The sequence below is a fragment of the Tachysurus fulvidraco genome, chromosome 6 (assembly GCF_022655615.1).
Source record: "Tachysurus fulvidraco isolate hzauxx_2018 chromosome 6, HZAU_PFXX_2.0, whole genome shotgun sequence".
Lineage (NCBI taxonomy): Eukaryota > Metazoa > Chordata > Actinopteri > Siluriformes > Bagridae > Tachysurus > Tachysurus fulvidraco.
In genome coordinates, this window is record NC_062523.1 from 24,714,680 (window position 1) to 24,736,916 (window position 22,237).

The window sequence follows — 22,237 nt, forward strand, 5'->3', positions numbered from 1 at the left end:
TGATGATTATTGTCGTCGTCGTCGTCGTCATCATCATCATCATCATCATAATATACTACTACTACTACTACTACTACTACTAATAATAATAATGATAATAATAATTAGCATTATTATTATATAATTATTATATTATATTATATAATTATTATAATTTGTCTATATTGTATATGTCATTCTGTTACACTGTGGAGCTTCTGTCATAACATATAACAAATTACTCGCATTTGAAAACATGCCTGGCAATAAAGCTCTTTCTGATTCTGAATCATAATAATAATATAGTGTAGAGTAAACCGCGTCATTTACAAATGACAGGTCTGGGCGGATCGTGTGGAAAGTGCGTCTGCGGATCGTCCCTCGCTCAGGGGGAGAGAGAGATGGCGTGCTTGCTGGAGGCCCCTCTACGCATTAGCGTGTTATCTGTGAGTCTCTGTCGCTTTGTCACTAACAAGCTCCTGCTTTTATGCGTGCATGTTGTCCGACATGGCCGCCCTGAACGTTTTTGTTAAGGCACGATGGTCAGTGTTGAGCTACTGGGCTTTAGCTGTGTGTTTATAGGAAGGCGAGAGGTTGGCTGACGGTCACCCGGAATGAGTTCACGTGCCGGCGCGGGGCGTCCCGGGGCGCAGAGGATCCCGTGGGACTCGTTTCACAACCCGTTTAGTCCATTAAATATTTCCACAATTGGTGAAAAAAACTGGCTAAAGCGTTAAACCACGGATAAAGACCTTCCTTAGACTCGAGGTAGCTCCTGAGTTAGCTAGTGTTGCTAGTAGCAGTGAAGTTGTGTTCATTTACAGCCTTGTTGCTATTAGCCGTGTAGCCGAATGGCTAGCAGAAGCTTTACACGGACCGCGTCTCAGGAGATAATAAAAAAACCCGGTCATTTATTTCTTATTTATTCACATGTACATGATTTCTAGCTTTCTCTGGCTGTATATAGGAAGTGTAATGTGGAGCTAGCAGGCGAAGGGAAAGTTGTGGTGCTGCTGGAGGTGGAAACGCCCCCTGTCTTGTTGCTCCACTTCTCTGATGATGATGATGATGATGATGATGATGAGGATTAAACCTCGCAATACTGCATTTTTTACTTCACTTATTAAACATCACCTTCTCACTGTTTCTCCCCTCTGTGGTGCCTTCACACAGGAAGCAGGAAGTTATGTAGATTTTAGCCTGAAGGGGTTTGTTTACATGCGTGTTAGTTATAGTGTGTACATATATTTATATAACGTTAGTTTTGTGCTCGAGAAACTTTTCAGCATAAAATTTACCATCGTTTTATACGTTAAACGTGTTTGTAAGGGTTATAAGAATGATATCAGGTTAAGGATTTAAACCCATAAACACTTCAGTGTATTGCAAAGTGTGCTAAACCATAACTGGGCCTAAATCCTGATGTGTAGAGATCAAGCATATTATTATTATTATTATTATTATTATTATTATTATTATTATATATCTTCTTTACATACAATTTGTATTCAATTGATTTTTTATCGCGCTTTTAACAATTTCCCGTTGTCTCAAAGCAGCTTTACAGGGGTATGGAAACAGAATAATAATTCTTCTTCTTATAATAATAATAATTATAAGAAGAAAAAATAAGAATAAAAAGAAATAAATGAATATATACAATTAACGTTTAAAATTAATAAAAATTTTAAATAATCTTTTAAAAATTAATTTGAGACTTTAATTGTATATATTCATTTATATACAATTAAAGTTTAAAATTAATTAAAAATTTTAAATACTATATATATCCCAAATGAGAAAGCCGGTGGAGATGACGGCAAGGAAAAACTCCCTGAGAGGACATGAGGAAGAAACCTTTAGAGGAACCAGGCTCAGAAGCTAACCCGTCTTTATTTGGGTGACACTCTACAGCAGCGGTGTCCGATCTTATCCACAAAGGGCCGGTGTGGGTGCAGGTTTTCATTTCAACCCAGCAGAAGCCACACCTGATTCCACCTGTTTAATCAGTTGTTCTTGGCTTTTTGTAGACTCTGGTGTGGCTTCGTTGGAATGAAAACCTGCACCCACACCGGCACTTTGTGGATAAGATTGGACACCGCTGCTCTACAGTAAATAGTGTCAATTTAAATAACGTCCTAATACATCCATTTATTAAACTCCATAAACATGCTGGTAGGTGGGCTTGGCTCCAAACGCTTATTAGAACAAGTGTATGAAACTGCTGTCCTGTGAGCTCTTCCTTTTGTGTTTATTTCTGTACATCCTTCTGTACATTCGTGACTGCTTTATCCAGGTCAGGGTTGTGGTGGATCTGGAGCCTGTCCCAGATGAGGTGATGAGGTGGGAATACATCTGGGATAGGAAGCCAGGCCATCATGGGACACCATACGCTCGCATTCACATGCTATAAATCCACCTTCCTGCATGTTCGTTTTGAGTATTTTTCTTATTCTGTTATGTCCAGACGGAGTTAAAATCCATATTCGATTCAAATTTCAATTCAGATTTATTTGTACGGCGCTTTTTACAACTGACATCGTCTCGAAGCAGCTTTACAGAACTTAAACATAGAACAAAAGGTTATTATAAAGAATAATATAAAGATTAATAGAACACAAAACGTAAGACTAATATTAGATATATTTAAACGTGTTTGTATTTATTTATTCCCAATGAGCAAGTCTGAGGTGACTCAGGTGTCTGTGGGGAGGAAAAACTCCCTTTACTGGTAAAGGAAGAAACCTTGAGAGGAACCAGACACAAAGTGGAACCTCATCCTCATGTGGGTGACACCGGAGGGTGTGATTATTTATATATATACAACATATCCATGTTGAAGCAGTACCTTATTTGCTGTTGACCCTGTCACATGTTTTGTGTAGAAGCGTTATTCCACCTAACTTCAGTCTAATGATCTGTTTAAAAATACACGGTTTTCTCACTGAGCCATAAAGTCGCTTGTAGGTGTTCCTAATGCTGGTTGCCATAGTAATAAAATTTATTAGTAGGTGGCACAAATAGCATTCCACTTAACAATAGATTTTCTGGAGATAGATTTATGCATCATCTCATATATGAGATGAAGGGGGTCCTCCTGGTGGTCCAGAGACAGGATCGCATGCTCTCATTGTCACAGCCTAGGGTTCGATCCCCAAGCAGGGAGCAAACCCAGCCACTGAATAGTGAACTCTCAGTGCCAGTCACAAGCCCGGGTGAAAAATGGGAGGGTAGCGTCGGGAAGGGGATCCGGCGTAAAACCTGTGCCAAAGCTAATACGCGGACCACGTGATCTGCTGTGGCACACGTAAAAAGTAAAACGGGAAGCAGCGTTTGCTCTTTGTCACGGATCTCACACACGCTCTGCTGTCACTTTGATTGAAGTTTACATTTTCTCCACTTTGTCACCTCACTGGACACGCCCACATCTATTCGCCAATGCTCGCCGTTGCTCATGCCACCAGAAATCACAGGTCTGACGCGTGTCTCAGGATACGGCCCACATACACGGCACTACACGTAGGCAGGTGTACACAGGGTCAGTGACTCAGCCGAAGTGTTTCGAGTTTCTGAACGCTGCTTGTGTCATGTGACTCAGCATTGCCCTGATTTTATTAAGGCAGTAATGCAAACCTCTCCTACCTCCTCATCCTAACTTCTGCCACTGTTATTTGTTCATACAGGAGTTTCACTGTTAGACATACGGGAAGGTCGTGTTTTCAAAACATTATGCTTAGCGGTATTGCTTATGTAAAAAGCTCTGATATGCCAGGCATGAGGTTTGAGCCTGAGTGTTTGTTCAGGCAATTCTGCTTACGTCATGAGGCTCATCAAGTCATCTAAGCGCTCCTGTCCCTTCTAGAAACGTCTCTCCACAGAGTTATCAAGTGTCAGACCTTCCTTTGGTTGCTCAAGAGAGCTGGCAATGGCTGGATTCAGAGCGAGCGGTGGGCAGAATGAGGGATTTCCAGCTCGCGGTCTGCTGCTCTGGATATCTGAGCCGTTTTCTTCTCTGGGTTTCGAAGTGGGCTAAATGCAATTTTATTTGTTGTTTTGTCACTATGCAGGAAGTCACAGCCACCAGTCGCCATTATGTTGACCGGCTCTTCGACCCCGACCCACAGAAAGTGCTGCAGGGAGTCATGTGAGTATATACACTGGCATGTCTGTGTGCTCGTCCTCCTCCACTCTCGTCCTCTTCACTTTGTCTACCTGTGTGTATGTGTGTGTGAGTCTGTGTGCGTGTGTGTGTGAGACAGCGTGAAGCAGCACCTTGTATTTTTTCACCTTCCTGTTTCACTAGCATGTTTATGCTCCTCTGTTGTGAACATTTAGCTTTATTTTTAGCTCGGAGCTCTAGTTACGGCTAACCGTCTGCTAACGGACAGCTTCATCAGTACTTTTCCACTCCGTTTTAAGCAGCTTCAGCTCGGCTCCTTACATCCGTACGATGTTTCCAGGGCTGCACACTGAAACGAGTCATCTCAATATTGAAATGTAGTACAATAAAGAAAGGCTATTGGATCGTTATTGATGTTTTGAGTGAATGATAGAAGGCTGTATTTTGAAATCCTAAAATGAAATCATTATTTTTAACCACTGAGTTTATCATGTATGTCTAAGGAAGCGAGCTCACGCAAGCTAACTAGATCATGTGGACATGAATCCTGTTAAAATCCTGTGCGGGGACACTGCTTATATTGTCCTCTGCTTAAAATATGACTTTGCTTGCGTTTCCTCGATTGTAAGTCACTTTGTACAAAAGCGTCTGTGAAATGAATAAATATGAACGGAAACGAAAGCGTACACTTTGTGACTAAGCCCCAATAAACCTAGCACTATGTTACACAAACCAGATCTGTGATGACCATTTGTTATTCGTCAGTGCCAGTCTTATCGATTGCGTTCACATGGAACGGCAGAATGTTTCTGCAAAACACAAACGCTTCTCCAAAGCACGCGTCAGAGGCTAGCGGACCGTCCCAGAAGTCCGTACGTTTCAAAGGCATCGCGTCATTTCACGTTCGAATACAAAGAGTATGTTACTGTGAAATATTTACAGACCGAACGTGTTAATACGGACGGGTGCAGAGTTTAGAACGTGTTCAGTCTGACCTGCTTTAAGCCCCATGTTCTTCTGTATGGTACCACTGGTGCACATAACATGTGCTAAATAAAAATGGATAAATTAATAAATAAATAATTCTTTAAAAAAAAAAAAAAGTGCTGATAAATTCTTATGAAATGGAATTGTTTCTTTTTCTTTAAAAATAATGTTTTTTTTTTTTTTTTTTTGTATAGCGATATGAAGAACGTGGTGATCGGAAACAACAAACAGAAGGCGAACCTGATCGTGCTGGGAGCCGTACCCAGGTAGGCGGAGCCTCACTCGTTCGCCCTTCATTCATCCGTCAAAGTCACGTCGTCAACCAACACAGCTGAATATAGCAGCGTCTGCTTTGTGCACACACGTGCTCGTAGTAGTGCCGAGCTAATAATATCATCACAGCACGCCGCACTAATACCCAAGCTCAGCACTCACTGATTGTGTTGGTGTCCTGAGCTGATTTGTACCTACTGTTATTAACAACTGACTATTATTACGGAAATTCAGCGTAGAGGTGTTGATGCCGTATCCCAATCCCAACGACCTTACTGCAGCTCGTCTTGCCCACAGCTCCTGGAAAGCAGAAGGAGTTTTGGGTTTTGCCGAATTCAACAGCAACATTAACCCTTTCTACCAGTACACTAAAGATGGGCTTTCAATCTGTATAAACAAATGAATCATTTTCTAGCCGCAAGTCCGATATAAATCGAGTCCGGAGCTCTGTTAGCTTCCAGCGTGAGATGTTTTGCCCTCTTGATAACATTACACAGAGCTTCAGTGTTTGAAGAGATCACCTTCCCATTTTAGATGCTTACGAACAAGCACTCGGGGCGTCTCAGACAGCAGCAAAGGATTCAATATCAATTTACTCAGGAGGTAACATCGTTTTTTTTTTGGGAACCTTTCTTATGAAAATATTGCCCCTGGTAGGCTTGAGAAAAATAGAAATGCTTCTGAATGTTTCCCACTAATGAGAATCGAAAAAATAAACAGAAAGCAAAAAAACAACAGGAAATGAAAAAGGTAAACTTGAACCTAATGGGAATTATTTTGAGAAGGGGATTTAGAAAATTATAGGAGGATATAGACCAGTGATATAGTATAAATTAAGGGGCTTTTGGAGGTTCGATCAGATTTCTCAGGACGTCTCGATTTGATCTCGGGTAGATTGCTGTTTTTGCCCTAAATTCTGTTTTTGCTTTTTTCATCCGAAGCTCTTGTGAATATTATTTTTGTCTTAAAGGCAGGGTCTCTGATGTTTGAAAGCCAATGTTGACGTATAAAATCACCAAAACAAACACGCCCCTAACCCAAATGGGTCCCACCCCTGTATCGATAGCTCCGCCCACACATACATGCGTAACCCAGGCGACTAACAGAAAGAAATGTGTCTTTATCATAGCTGAAGGGAAGAACAATACGATTGCAGATAAACAAACAAGCAAACACACAAGCATAATCATGTAAAGGACAAAGGCATATATTAGTTCTGTGTAACAAAGCAAAACCAACGTTACTCACCTATCGAGAAGGAAAAAAGCGCCTCGGCGTCTTAAGTAAAGTCAAGTTTCCCGAGTCAATAACTCCTGAGCTAAACGCTGTTACTACACAAAACACGGTTGTAGCTGCCTCTCTACATTACTACGATAGAAAAGAGGTGTTATTTGTGTAGTAACAGCGTTTAGCTCAGGAGTTATTGACTCGGGAAACTCCAACCTGTGAATATGTGGCCAACTTCCTGCTCCTTCAGTTCTCTCCAGCGCTGGAAAGCTAATCCTATATTAACACGTCCTACTTCTTGCCTTATCGTAAGCCTTTCTTCACTTTCTTTCTTTGTTTTTATCCTCCATGTCAATGTTAAAACCGCTTTCTGCTAATGTCACACTATGTAGTAATTAGAGCTGCAGAGCGAGGATCATTAAGAGCAGGGGATGTCCATTAAAATGGGTACGATTCCTTTCTTACTAAATCAAGATAAGCAACTAACTAACAAACACACTGATGCTTACTAACTAACAAACACACTGATGCTTAATAAAAGTGTTTAAATCATGACTAAATAATACAATGCAACAAATAAAAGAAAGGCTTTTGTCGTCTCATGCTCAAGATCAGTAAAAGTCTGTCCAAAGTCAAGTAAGTAATTTACATATATAAATGAAAAAAAGAACCGCTGAACGCCCGGTCAATGGCCAGGTTTTTCTTTCATACGTTGGCCGTGTGCACATCAGTATTGTTCGAGCGATCAGTTCTGATCTGTTTAGACATTATCTAGGGACAGTATAATGAGACTCCTCTGGTATAATGTATAAGAACTAGGGTAGGGCTGGGCAAGTTAACACGTTTTTATCGCGTTAACGTATTAATTAATTAACGCCGACAATTAGTTTATCGCACGTTAACATACTTTTTATTTTGAAAGTCTGTTGCTCACTGCGTTTGAATACACATAGATAGACTGGGTCACAAGCTGGGTGGGATGTTTATCAGTAGGCTACTGGCTGCTTGGGATGAGCGTCATCACACGTCTCAACCAATGAAAGCATTTGTTGTGTGCCTAAGAGAGCTACAGCGCGAAACAGAAAATATCTGGTGCGGACAGAAAAATGGAGAAAGGTACCGAAATCTTAAATAGACATTTTTATTTTAAACCTCTTCCACACGGTGGAGTTGATAGAACTAAAGCTATTTGTAACCAAGCTAAATTGTCGTATCATCGGAGTCTGAAGTATCACTTAAATTGCTCGGAAGGGGCCAGTTATAATGTTATGATCGAGGTCCTGGACATTTTTTTTTTTTTTTACAAACTAAACAGAACGTTAATGTTTTATTTATTAAAACAGTAATGTTTTAATGTTTTACTTATACGTTAATTTAATTTGGTTACATTAATGTTTAAGTTAAGATTTACAAGAAGTGTTAACTACTACTAACTTTTAACTGCTGTAAAAAAGCACTTTATTTGTTTAAAGTTTTGACAAACCAAATGTTATTGCACTTTTGTTCATACAGCAGTACTTTGAAAGAATAAAATTACACAATACTCTACTTTTGATTTCATTATTGAATTTTGCGCATGCTGCGATTAATCGCGATTAATCACAGAAAAATCATGCGATTAATCGCGATTAAAATATTTAATCGTTGCCCAGCACTAATAAGAACACATGGTGCAGTGGACCAATGGAGGGATTGCTAATGATCTGTGCACTAGTCATGACTGTGCTGATTGATACTGGCTGTGTTTCATTTCATGTTAAGCAGAGGATGAGATGCTTCCTGTTGTATAACATTTTGGGTCTGTGTGTGTGTGTGTCTGTGTGTGTGTGTGTGTGTGTGTGTCTGTGTGTGTGTGTGTGTCTGTGTGTGTGTGTGTGTGTGTGTGTCTGTGTGTGTGTGTGTGTCTGTGTGTGTGTGTGTCTGTGTGTGTGTGTGTCTGTGTGTGTGTGTGTCTGTGTGTGTGTCTGTCTGTGTGTGTGTGTGTGTGTGTGTGTGTGTGTGTGTGTGTCTGTGTGTGCGTGTGTGTGTCTGTGTGTGTGTGTGTGTGTCTGTGTGTGCGTGTGTGTGTCTGTGTGTGTGTGTGTGTGTCTGTGTGTGTGTGTGTGTCTGTGTGTCTGTGTCTGCGTGTGTCGCGTGTGTCGTGTGTGTCGTGTGTGCGTGTGTCGTGTGTGCGTGTGTCGTGTGTGCGTGTGTCGTGTGTGCGTGTGTCGTGTGTGCGTGTGTCGTGTGCGTGTGTCGTGTGTGCGTGTCGTGTGTGTGCGTGTGTGTGCGTGTGTGTGCGTGTGTGCGTGTGCGTGTCTGTGTGTGCGTGTGCGTGTGTGCGTGTGTCGTGTGTGCGTGTGTCGTGTGTCGTGTGTGTGTAGGCTCCTGTATTTACTTCAGCAGAGCTCATCCAGTGCAGACTTGAGGACAGAGTGTGCAGTGGTGTTAGGCAGCCTGGCCATGGGCACCGAGAACAACATCAAGTCCCTGGTGGACTGTCACATCATCCCCACACTGCTGCAAGGTTTCTGCTCTTTTTCCCTTTTCCGTCTCATTCATTCTTCCTCCACATTTCTGTTCCCACTCGAAGCTCTGTACAGTATGAAGCCCTCACATGATAACTTGTGTCGCATGTGCCCAGGTCTCTTGAGTCCTGACCTGGTCTTTATCGAGGCCTGTCTGCGCTGCTTAAGAACAGTCTTTATCAGTCCTGTCACGCCGGTGCAGCTCCTCTACACGGTAAGGCATCGTTACCTCCTAGACGAGTTATTTCTATTTCTAACCTGTGTACAGTACATTACTCTGTGCATTAGAATTAAATCCTGAGGTTGCACCTATATCGCAAGGAATAGAGCTGTCCTTAATGTGGATGTAGAAATATTCCTAAAAATCGTAGCCCTGATCCATCACCAGGGGCTTGTTGATTGATTTGGGGTCATGGGGTGGGGAATAAACATGTGACTGATTTTAGAAACCCAACATTAAAGTCTGGCAGATTGAGAACACATCTAAATAAGAATGTCGTGGAAAAGTTCACTTATTTCAGTAATTTGTGTATTATATAAATTCAGTACACAGACCGAAGTAGTTTAAGTCTTTGGTACTTTGGTACAAACAATTCGAATATGGTGACATGCCAATCAGCTAATCAGCTCAAAACACCTGCAAAGGTTTCCTGAGCCATCAAAATGGTGCCTCAGTTTGGTTCACTAGGCCACACAATCACGGGGAAGACTGCTGATCTCACTGTTGTCCAGAAGACGATCATTGACACCCTTTACAAGGAGGATAAGCAACAAACATTCATTGCCAAAGAAGCTGGATGTTCACAGCATGCTGTGCCGCAGCCTTGAGAGGCTTGTCATGCAAAATCCATTCACGAATTTGGGTGAACATCACAAGGAATGGACCGAGGCTGGGATCGAGGCATCAAGAGCCACCACACACAGACGTGTCTAGGAATTTGGCTACAGTTGTCGTATTCCTCTTGTTAAGCAACTCCTGAAGCACAGACAACATCAAAGGCGTCTTATCTGGGCTAAGGAGAAGAAGAACTGGACTGTTGCCCAGTGGTCCAAAGTCCTCTTTTTAGATGAGAGCAAGTTTCGTATTTCATTTAGAAACCAAGGTCCTAGAGTCTGGAGGAAGGGCGGAGAAGCTCATGGCCCAAGTAGCTTGAAGTTTCCACAGTGCAGCTGTTTACCAGGAAGTTTTAGAGCACTTCATGCTTCTTTCTGCTGATTCCAGCAGGATTTGGCACCCGCCCACACTGCTCAAAGCACCAAAAGTTGGTTAAGTGACTGGCCAGCAAACTCACCAGACCTGAATCACACAGAGAATCTAAGGTTTTTTTGTCAAAGAGGAAAATGAGAAACAAGAGACCAAAAAATGCAGACGAGCTGAAGGCCACTGTCCAAAGAAACCTGCGCTTTCGTACCACCTCAGTAGTGCCACAGACTGATCGCCTCCATGTCACGCCGAAATGAGGCAGTAATTAAAGCAAAAAGAGCCCCAACAAGTATTGAGTAAATATACAGTAGATGAACATACTTCCCAGAAGGCCAACAATTCCCTTTTTTTTTTATTGGTCTTATGGAGTATTTCCATTTTTTTTTTTTGAGAAAGAGATTCGGTGGGTCTTTCGCTGTTTGTGTGGAATTACCGAAATGAAGGAACTTTTCCACAACTTTATCTATCGAGATGCACCTGTATGTCCTGTCCCCAGATTTCAGATAAAAACAATTGCTTCTGAAACAATTAAGCTCATCATTCAAGTCTACAATAATAGTCTGCGTTTTTATCCAAATCACACCGAACTGTTCTTCACCAACACAATAGATTTAAGCGGACGTTCTTTATAAACCGTCCAGAACGTTCTGCTACACAATGTGTACGTTAGAAGGCTCGTATCGTCTCTAACAGGTTCTTACTAAACGGAAGTATATGCACTTTTTCAGTAGAATGCACGTAATGCAACGCTGCTAGCTTTAGAGGAATACAGTGAATTTTGAAAACACTGAAGAAAAAAAACAAATCGTACAACACGGACTCATTTAAAAGACATCCGAATGATCTCTCGTCCACCTGAGTGTCTTCGGACATCTCGAAAGGTTTCCTCTTCCAGCATCAGTGGCTGTTAGCACACGCATCTCTAATGCTACATATATGGATATGTTCAGATGATACTCACACACACACACACACATTTGTCCATCATATGAGGATGAGGTTCTTTTCTGAACCTGGTTCCTCTCAAGGTTTCTTCCTCATATCATCCCAGGGAGTTTTCACCTCAGGCTTGCTCATCAGCACTAAATGTTGGAGATAAATAGTAATTTAGTTTGAACCTTTTTAAAAACGTTTATTCTGTTTCTATACGTCTATAAAGCTGCTTTGAGACAACATCAATTCTTAGAAGCGCTATTTCAAAATAAAATTGTATTGTATTGAATCTATAGATCTATAGACCCACTTTTCTTCTCATTAGGACCCCACTGTGATCCCTCATCTGATGTCTCTGCTGAGCCGGTCCCAGCGCACACAAGAGTACATCACTCAGATCTTCTCCCACTGCTGCAAGGTAACACACACACACACACACACACACACACACACACACACACACACACACACACACACACACACACACACACTACATAGTGACTCTTCTCTATCTTTTTAATCAATTTCTGCAGAATTTGTGACCCTTAAAAGGAAAAAAAAAGAAACCTTTTGCTAGTAATAACAAATACCCCCAAAAAATACTGTGTCTATGAAAGACATTTCTGCAGTCTTGCTATTATTTATTTGTTTGTTTGTTTGTTTGTTTTAGATGTTTGCCCTTTTTGTGATAATTCTCTATTATTTCCTTCCCATGTTTTAATAATACATTTAAATTAATAATAAAAGTGCAAGGAAAGGTTGTTTAGAGTGATCATATACACCATAGTAATAACCTATTGTATTGTTGGCATGACAACAAAAAAAGCATAAATCGGGAGATTGTCTTTGTGGATTATTTCCTAAACGTTTATTTGCACACCAAATTAGGCCTGCTAGTCTTCTAGTCTTTTTTAAACACACACAAACACACATCTGTGTTTGTTCAGACTCCAGAGCATCAGACAGTTTTGTTCAACAACGGTGCAATCGAGAAAATCTCCCCACTGCTCACGTCAGCATCCTATAAGGTACATCACAAGACTACACACACACACACACACACACACACACACACACACACAATAGAATGAATCATTCTTCCTCTAACCCTAACCCTCTCCTGCTTCTCTCTGCAGGTACGAATGCAGGCGTTAAAATGTTTCTCCGTCCTCGCATACGAGAACCCTCAGGTCTCCATGACGCTGGTGAACGGTAAGGCGGTCACTGCTTTTTGTCCTCCTCACTCTTTTTCAGTCTTTGTTAGCATTCGCTTAGTCGGGTTTGAAAATGTTAAGTGTGTTTTTTTTGTTTTTGTTTTTTTTGCAGTGCTGGTGGATAGTGAACTGCTCTCTCAGGTTTTTGTGCAAATGATGCAAAGAGATAAACCCATCGAAATGCAGCTGACCGCAGCCAAATGGTGAGAGAACTCGCGCCCTGACCACTGACTCGGCTCCTCCTCTACATGAAGGAGAAGAGATTAGGAATATTTGGGGCGTGTAACATATTGCCTTTATGTTTAATAATATTTTAATCACTTGCTTAGGTTGTACTGCCCCCTACTGGCTAAGGATTGATAATCGTCATACAGAAATCGAGTGATATTTCATTCTCTCTCTCTCTCTCTCTCTTTCTCTTTCAGTTTAACGTACATGTGTCGAGCGGGAGCCATCAGGACAGATGACAACTGTATAATACTAAAGGTAGCTAAAGACTGACCCTTTTCTCATTTGTGTCTGTTACCAAGATCATTCTACTCTCTCGCTGTAAAGTAGGCTGAAACCCGTAGAATTATGTTTGCTATAAACCTTTGTAAAAAAGGACATTATTTACATTGACATTATTTCCTGTCCAGCGACACTCAAATGAGGATGAGGTTCCTTTCTGAGTCTGGATCCTCTCAAGGTTTCTTCATCACATCTTCTCGGGGAGTTTGTCCTCGTCACCCTCACCTCCGGCTTGTCCATTAGGGGATAAAAGTTAGAGATAAATAGTAACTTCATTTAAAACAATTTTTATTCTGTTTCTCCCCGTGCCTCGGGGGTTTCCTCCGGGGACTCCGGTTTCCTCTCCCGGTCCAAAGACATGCATGGTAGGTTAATTGGCATCTCTGGAAAATTGTCCGTAGTGTGTGTGTGAATGAGAGTGTGTGTGCCCTGCGATGGGTTGGCACTCCGTCCAGGGTGTATCCTGCCTCGATGCCCGATGACGCCCGAGATAGGCACAGGCTCCCCGTGACCCGAGAAGTTCGGATAAGCGGTAGAAAATGAATGAATGAATGTATTTAAGAAGCCAGGACAGGCTAATAGAGCTAAGAAGGAAGGGAAGCGTAAAGCTACCAGTTGAACATTGTGATCACTTGGTCGATAAACAGTTCAGGTACCAATTTCTCGCTGGTTATGGATTATGTACAAGGCCCTTATCCTTCTCTCCTCCACTGGCACTGTATCACAGCTGACCCCAAGCACAGGCCATCATTTTATCATACTGCACTTGTATTCAGTTTTTTTTTTTAGTTTTTTTTTTATTCTAAAACAACATAATTATACAGACCAGACTGGAACTATTTGATCATCTGAATCCCTGCCAGCAATAAATCTTTATACATCAGTAGACACCCGATGCTTGTGTGCAGGGAGCTGAAGCTATTTGTCTGGGGAGTACACGATGCTTTACGGACGTATAGATACAGAATAAAAATATTAAATTAAGTTACTGTTTATCTCGAACATTTACCCCTAACGAACAAGCCTGAGGTGACGGTGGCAAGAAAAGACCTTTAAACTCGAGAGGAACCTGAGCCTCATTTGAGTGCTACTGGACAGGAAATAATGTCAATGTAAATAATGTCCTTTCTGCAACAGTTTGTAGTTGAGTGGAATTAAGTGCTCCTGAGGAACTAATAGGTCAGGGTCATTTCTGTATGCCTCCTTTCTTTAGTATGTCTATTAGGCTTACACTGGCTTTGTGTGTGTCTGTCTGTGTGTTTCAGACTTTACCGTGCCTGGTGCGCATGTGCAGTAAGGACCGGCTGTTGGAGGAGCGTGTAGAGGGGGCGGAGACACTGGCGTACCTGATGGAGCCAGATGTTGAACTCCAGAGGATAGCGAGCGTCACGGATCACCTGGTGGCCATGCTCGCCGACTACTTCAAATACCCCAGCTCAGTCAGTGCCATCACCGACATCAAGAGGGTGAGACACACACACACAAACTCTCTCACACACACACACACACACACACACACACACACACACACACTGATTCCATTTGTTCATTGCCATTTAAAGGTTAACATTTAAAGCCTTCATAAAACATTTATAACTCAAAAATAACATGCTTGTGTAGAGGTGGATGTATTTTTATACTGTGGGGAAAGCTGCTGTGATTACAGGGAACAATGAAGTGTGGATATCGTTTGATTAGGGAGAGATTGTGTGTGTGGGTGGGTGTTTGTGTGTGTTTGTTTGTGTGTGTTTTTTGAAAAGTGAAAGTGATGTGACATACGGCTAAGTACGGTGAACCATACTCAGAATTTGTTCTCTGCATTTAACCCATCCAAAGTGCACACACACAGCAGTGAACACACACGCACACCGTGAACACACACCCGGAGCAGTGGGCAGCCATTTATGCTGCGGCGCCCGAGGAGCAGTTGGGGGGTTCGGTGCCTTGCTCAAGGGCACCTCAGTCGTGGCCGGCCCAAGACTCGAATCCACACCCTTAGGATTACGAGTCAGACTCTCTAACCATTAGGCCACGACTTGCCCTTTGACGTGTGTGTGTTTTTTTGTGTGTGCTTCGTGGCATGATTAATTAGAGCATTAGTTATTTTCCTCAGCTAATATCTGATTCTCGCTCTCGCTCTCGCTCTCTCTCTCTAGCTGGATCATGACTTGAAGCATGCACACGAGCTGAGGCAAGCAGCCTTCAAACTCTACGCCTCACTTGGCTCTAATGATGAAGACATTAGGAAAAAGGTTAGCCATTTTCCCCAGTGTTACAGAAGTTATACACACTGTGCAGTTTACACTTCATGACCAAACGTATGTGGACGCACGGCCATCACATCCAGATGAGCTTGTTGAACATCCCATTCCAGATTTAGCTCCAGAATTGCTATTATTATAAGCTCCATTCTTCCAGGAAGGCTTTCCACTAGATGTTGGAGTGTGGCTGTGGAGATCTGTGATCATTCAGAAGATTAGTGAGATCAGACACTGATGTTGGAGGAGGAGATCTGGGGTTCAGTCAGTGTTCAGTGGGTTCGAGGTCAGGGCTCTACTGTGAAACAGCAGCTAAAAGCAAAACTGGTAGAAATGCAGCTAGAAATTCTTCAAAAGATTAGAAAATGTCATTTCTATAAATTCATCCTTACATGAATTTTTTGTACACCTATTGCATGAAAAGCAATCCGTTTTGATTCCCTTTCTCGACTCTATAGACCGTAGTGGATCATGTCCTTTTGTCTCCCTGCAGATCACAGAGACGGAGAACATGATGGACAGGATAGTGAGCGGCCTGTCTGAATCCAGCATAAAGGTCCGAATAGCTGCTGTCAGGTATCTGACTTTACTTTACACAAGCGTAACTCCGCTCTGTCTCCTGTTCACATTCCAGTCCTTACATCTTTCTCTTGTAGCTTTGCTCCGATCCCGAATCCGTCGCACAGCACAATCGGATTCCTTTCTTCTGCTTAACACTCGAGTGTGATGCGAGAAGATTAATTCTCATTCAGTGTTTCCTCTTTTCAGATGTCTCCACAGTTTGTCGCGATCGGTACAACAGCTGAGGACGAGTTTCCACGATCATGCAGTGTGGAAGCCGCTAATGAAGGTTTGATAATTGAATATCACATTAAATACTATGATGTAATTGATTATAAAAAAAAAACTTCTCTGACGTGTGTGTGTGTTTGTGTGTGTCTGTGTGTCTTTTTGTGTGTGTTTGTGTGTGTCTGTGTGTCTTTTTGTGTGTCTGTGTGTGTTTTTGTTTTTGTGTGTGTGTGTTTTTGTGTGTGTGTGTGTGTGTGTGTGTGTGTGTGTGTGTGTAGTTGTTACAGAATGCCCCAGATGAAGTGCTGGTCATGGCCTCTTCAACACTATGCAACCTGCTGCTGGAGTTTTCACCTAGTAAAGAGGTGACACAACTGTTCCTCTGCTCTTTCACAGTGTAGTAACCCCACATAGAGCTTACAGTATTCAACATTCCCACATAGAGCTTACAGTATTCAACATTCCCACATAGAGCTTACAGTATTCAACATTCCCACATAGAGCTTACAGTATTCAACATTCCCACATAGAGCTTACAGTATTCAACATTCCCACATAGAGCTTACAGTATTCAACATTCCCACATAGAGCTTACAGTATTCAACATTCCCACATAGAGCTTACAGTATTCAACATTCCCACATAGAGCTTACAGTATTCAACATTCCCACATAGAGCTTACAGTATTCAACATTCCCACATAGAGCTTACAGTATTCAACATTCCCACATAGAGCTTACAGTATTTAACATTCCCACATAGAACTTACAGTATTCAACATTCCCACATTGAGCTTACAGTATTCAACATTCCCACATTGAGCTTACAGTATTCAACATTCCCACATTGAGCTTATTTAACATTCCCACATTGAGCTTATTTAACATTCCCACATAGAGCTTATTTAACATTCCCACATTGTGCTTATTTAACATTCCCACATTGTGCTTATTTAACATTCCCACATTGAGCTTATTTAACATTCCCACATTGAGCTTATTTAACATTCCCACATAGAGCTTACAGTATTTAACATTCCCACATTGAGCTTATTTTACATTCCCACATTGTGCTTATTTAACATTCCCACATTGAGCTTACAGTATTTAACATTCCCACATTGAGCTTATTTAACATTCCCACATTGAGCTTATTTAACATTCCCACATTAAGCTTATTTAACATTCCCACATTGAGCTTACAGTATTTAACATTCCCACATTGAGCTTATTTAACATTCCCACATAGAGCTTACAGTATTTAACATTCCCACATTGAGCTTATTTAACATTCCCACATTGAGCTTATTTAACATTCCCACATAGAGCTTACAGTATTTAACATTCCCACATTGAGCTTATTTAACATTCCCACATTGAGCTTATTTAACATTCCCACATTAAGCTTATTTAACATTCCCACATTGAGCTTATCTAACTGGGAGCATTGTGTTTAATGTGTACAGCCCATCTTAGAGTCTGGAGTGATCGACTTACTATGCAGCTTAACACAAAGTGACAGCACTGCACTACGGGTCAACGGCATCTGGGCTCTCATGGTGAGAACTGCTGTGTTCACATCCACCTTACTGGTAGTCCTTGTAAAGACTGGAATCATCTAAAGGCTGTGTGTGTGTGTGTGTGTGTGTGTGTGTGTGTGTAGAACATGGCTTTCCAGGCTGATCAGAAGGTCAAGGTGGAGATCATGAGAGCACTGGGGACAGAACAACTCTTTCGGCTCCTCTCGGACCCTGACACCAATGTGCTAATGAAGACGCTGGGACTGCTGCGTAACCTGCTCTCCACACGACCAGTGAGTCTCTCTCTCTCTCTCTCTCTCTCTCTGTCTCTCTCCCTCTGTCTCTCTCTCTCTCTCTATCTATCGTATGTATGTTCATGGTGCGTGGGGTGTGTGTATGTTCATGGCGTGGGGTGTGTGTATGTTCATGGCGTGGGGTGTGTGTATGTTCATGGCGTGGGGTGTGTGTGTGTTCATGGCATGGGGTGTGTGTGTGTTCATGGCGTGGGGTGTGTGTGTTTGTGTATGTTCATGGTGTTTGTGTGGTGCGTGCGTTTGTTCATGGTGTATCTCTCTCTCCCTCACTCATACACACACACACACACACACACACACACACACACACACACACACACACACACACACACACCCCAGAGCCTGTCTGCCCTCTCCATCAGATACATTGACCAATGCACTCTTCTACACTATTACATCTGAGTGCAAAAACATGTTGAGCACATTCTCTCTCTCTCTCTCTCTCTCTCTCTCTCTTTCTCTCATACACATAAATATGATCTTTTATTCTTTGTTATGCACTCTCATGATCCTCCACTTACCATTACAATGCACACATTTGAAGGTAGTTTAAGAAGATTCTAAACTTTCTCGGCCATTGTCACACACACACGCACACGCACACACACGCACACACGTGCACACACACGCGCACACACACACCCTTTAATCCTCTCACCGTGTCTTTTCTAGCACATAGACCAGATCATGAGCTCCCACGGAAAGCAGATCATGCAGGCAGTCACGTTGATCCTGGAGGGAGAGCACAGCATAGAGGTCAAAGAACAGGTGAGAACAGAACACAGAAACACTGCCACTGAGCATTCGTCAAATGAATTTATTCTTATTAATAGGGAAGTTTTTAAGATGTACTAAACATCTTTCCTACTTTGTTTTTTTGTTTGTTTTTTCCCCAGACTTTGTGCATACTGGCCAACATCGCTGACGGAAACACGGCCAAAGAGCTCATCATGACAAATGACGACATGTTGCAAAAAGTCAAGTACTACATGGTATAACCTCTCATCCATACAGTAAATGTGTTTTTTTTTTTTTGCTTTTCTTCCAAGAGATGTAATTTACATCAGTTACATTGATCTTTCTTTGGTTTCGCTTGTCGTCACAGGGGCATTCCAATGTGAAGCTGCAGCTGGCTGCCACCTTCTGCATTTCCAACCTGGTGTGGAACGAGGAGGACGGTGAGGGCGGTAAATGTTTTATTTACCGATTTATCAGATTCTGCTCATACTCTAGAGCAGGGCTGACCAGACGTACCCACAAAGGGCCGACGTGGGTGCAGGTTTTCTCTCCAAACAAGCAGGAACCACAAACGATTCCACACGTTTAATCCCTTGACCTTGGCTTTCAAAAGACTATGAGGTGTGGCTTCTGCATGGATGGAATGAACACTTGCACCCACACCAGCTCTTTCTGGATACGCTTGGACACCATTTCACTAGTTTAACATTCAGTGTTCAGAAGTTTAGGCGTGACTGATTATCCGCTCGTTTCTAAAGAGTTTTCCCATGTCTCAAGCTGAATTAAACACACGGACACATCAGGCTCATTCAGCCTGGATTGTACTGGATAGTGTACTGGATTCTCTGGCTAATAGGGTTTTAGGCGGAACATTCATTTGTTTGTTCTTCGTCCGTCCATTCCTTTATTCATTCGTTCATTTTCAGCATCATTGTGCTGATCAGGGTTACAGTGGATCCAGAGACTATCCCGGGAACACTGCGGGAATCAGCAGTCCATTGCAGACTGTGCACATACATACATACATACATACACACATATACACACACACACACACATACATACATACATACATACACACACACACACACACACACACACATACATACACACACACACACACACATGCATATACACACACACACACACACATACACACACACACACACAATACATACACACACACACAACACACACAGACACACACATACATACATACACACACACATACATACATACACACACACAGACACACACATACATACATACACACACACCCATGCATACATACATACACACACATACATATACACACACACACACAACACACATTCACACACATACATACACACACACACACACACAAAACACACATACATACACAGACACACACACAACACACATACACACACACACACACACACCACATACACACACACACACACATACACACACACACATGCATACACACACACACATGCATACACACACACACATGCATACACACACACATACATACACACACACACACACACATATACACACACACACACACACACACAATGCTCCTGAATGTTTGAGAACAGTGTGAGAGTTCAGCTAGTAATCACACAATCTACTGTGAGTGAATGAGTGAGAGATTGAGTCTCTCTGTCTTGCTGTGTTTCTCTCATTCCTACAGGCTCCCAAGAACGGCAGGATAAATTAAGGGAGATGGGTTTTGTAGATATTTTACACAAACTCACCCAGGCATCAGATCCTAACCTCTGTGACAGGTAATACACACACACACACACACACACACCTAGACAGAGCAATATGTACACCGGTGCATTGATATGCTGTTGCAGCGGACCATTATTATTTAATTTGTTTTTTTGTGTCTCAGAGCGAAGACAGCGATGCAACAGTACTTAGCGTGACCCTGAGTGAAGGCAGCCATCACTGAGAGGACTGGCCTCTGCTTGTATCTCTTCTGTTTTTGAGTTTTTTGGAGTTTTATTTTGTTGCACAAGACACCTTTCGAACCTGCAGACACTCTCCCGATCAATGCCATAACCTAGAGACGTGGTTGCCAGGGGCAATGGAACGTTTGCGAACATGTCTTCTACTTTTTGTGCTGAACTCCAAGAAGACAGGTTTTCTGTGTTTCTCCTCTTTTTTTTTCTTTTTGGTTTTGGATTTTGGACAGTGATTAGGTTTAAAAAAAACAAAAAACAAAAAAAAAAAAAAACAAAGAAAAAAAGAAAGGACTTTAATCTGCTTGTGCTGCAGTGCCACCTGGTGGTTTGGATGCTTTGGTGCTTTGGACTTTGTCTCGGACTGCTAAGCTAAACAGACTAATGGCAGGGTCAAAGGGAGCATCGTCTCCTTATTTCAGTTTGCTGACATGTTATTGATATTATAATTATTAGCATTAATTATTATTATTGTTGTTTTAAGAGGGGCTTCATTAAGAGAGGACAAAGTTTAAAAAAAAAAAGACTGCTTTTTGTGGATACATACCTCGTAAATATCTCTCTCTAAATATATAAATATATATATATATATAAATATATAAATATATTTTTTGATTTATAATTTCCCCCAGATTTTCTTTTCCTTGTGTGGTTTGATCTACGTGTTTATTTGTAGGGAATGAGGACAGTATGGTAGAGGCTGGGGTGAACACTGCTGTCTTGTGGGGGAGTAAAGATGCGCATTAAAAATAATAGAAAGGTTTATAAAAGTAAACGTGGGCTTAAATCACCTTGAATCTCTGCCTTGCAACTCGCAATGCAGGTCTAATCTATTTGATGATATATTTTATTCTTTTTTTTCTCTCTAATTTATGACACTGGTTTCTTTCAAACAATATATTTCTGTGTTATTTATAATGCTGTTCTGTGAAAGAACCCCCCACCCCATCCCCCCACCGCCCGAATCGCCACAGGTTCAAAAAGCAAAAATCAGAAGGTATCTATGATTAAGACTAACAGGTGAAAAGTGCTGCTCTCGGTTGTACTGCCTTTGCTGTTCACTGGAGCAGAGTCTACCTCCCTTAACCTCCAGCATTCACTCCTTCTTTTAGTCATTGACAATGAATGTTCCCATTTGAAATATATGCAGACCACTGCCACGGAGCTGGCTACCGCTTACTGTCTTTTGTCCTACATAGGAAGCGAATGCTTTCACTTTGATTATCTGATTTAATAAACGTTTTTCAGGCACGGAGCAAATAATACATTTCAACTCTCACGCTCTAAACCTTCACATCAGGTGCCGCTTATTTCAGATACGGTGCAGCTTTATGGAGCGTGTATGCTGTAATCTGAGTTCATCAACCTGGATGGGTTATTGTTCACCTGCTAGGAAGACAATAAGACGCCCCCTGGTCAACATTTCAGCTTAGCTGCTTTTCATCATAGCTGCTTGTCTCATCTGAATCCCTCAGTGACTGCTGATTGGCACGAATTTCCACGATCTCACCCTCAGAAAAAAAATCAATCATTTATCAAGCTCATTTCTTGTAGGAGATTTAAATGACTTACGAGTGAGCTACGAAGGACTCGGAGATACGGGGACAGATCTGTAAAACATCATCATATTTGCTCTAGCTTGTTTTCCATCTAACAACCTGGACTGACAACAGCACCGCAACAAATGTCCTGCGTGAACTACAACAT

The 22,237-nt window shown here is 41.9% G+C and overlaps 1 protein-coding gene across 2 annotated transcripts; it reads left to right on the forward strand.

The window, feature by feature from the left end:
- Positions 1 to 277: 277 nt before the first annotated feature.
- Positions 278 to 21,699, forward strand: armc8 (armadillo repeat containing 8). Of its 2 annotated transcripts, none has more exons than XM_027143560.2 (22): positions 278 to 425; positions 4,047 to 4,123; positions 5,281 to 5,352; positions 8,950 to 9,092; positions 9,210 to 9,307; positions 11,556 to 11,648; positions 12,178 to 12,258; positions 12,367 to 12,442; positions 12,557 to 12,647; positions 12,870 to 12,930; positions 14,220 to 14,420; positions 15,111 to 15,206; positions 15,706 to 15,788; positions 15,981 to 16,062; positions 16,280 to 16,366; positions 17,467 to 17,559; positions 17,664 to 17,813; positions 18,507 to 18,602; positions 18,731 to 18,826; positions 18,940 to 19,021; positions 20,254 to 20,347; positions 20,461 to 21,699. In XM_027143560.2, exons 1-22 carry the CDS (start codon positions 312 to 314, stop codon positions 20,492 to 20,494), a joined length of 2,100 nt encoding a protein of 699 aa, XP_026999361.1. In that variant the 5' UTR covers positions 278 to 311; the 3' UTR covers positions 20,495 to 21,699. The 2 variants fall into 2 exon arrangements, with proteins under 2 accessions (XP_026999361.1, XP_026999362.1); XM_027143561.2 differs by having other exon boundaries at positions 18,940 to 19,012.
- The last annotated feature ends 538 nt before the right edge of the window (positions 21,700 to 22,237 follow it).

What these genes read in the sequence shown, in the direction of transcription:
- armc8 (XM_027143560.2), top strand. Translation starts at nt 312, where the DNA reads ATGACAGGTCTGGGCGGATCGTGTGGAAAGTGCGTCTGCGGATCGTCC. An exon ending in CATCCCCACACTGCTGCAAG is followed by an intron (nt 9,093 to 9,209) that starts GTTTCTGCTCTT and finishes GCATGTGCCCAG; the next exon opens with GTCTCTTGAGTCCTGACCTG. An exon ending in CCATCACCGACATCAAGAGG is followed by an intron (nt 14,421 to 15,110) that starts GTGAGACACACA and finishes CTCTCTCTCTAG; the next exon opens with CTGGATCATGACTTGAAGCA.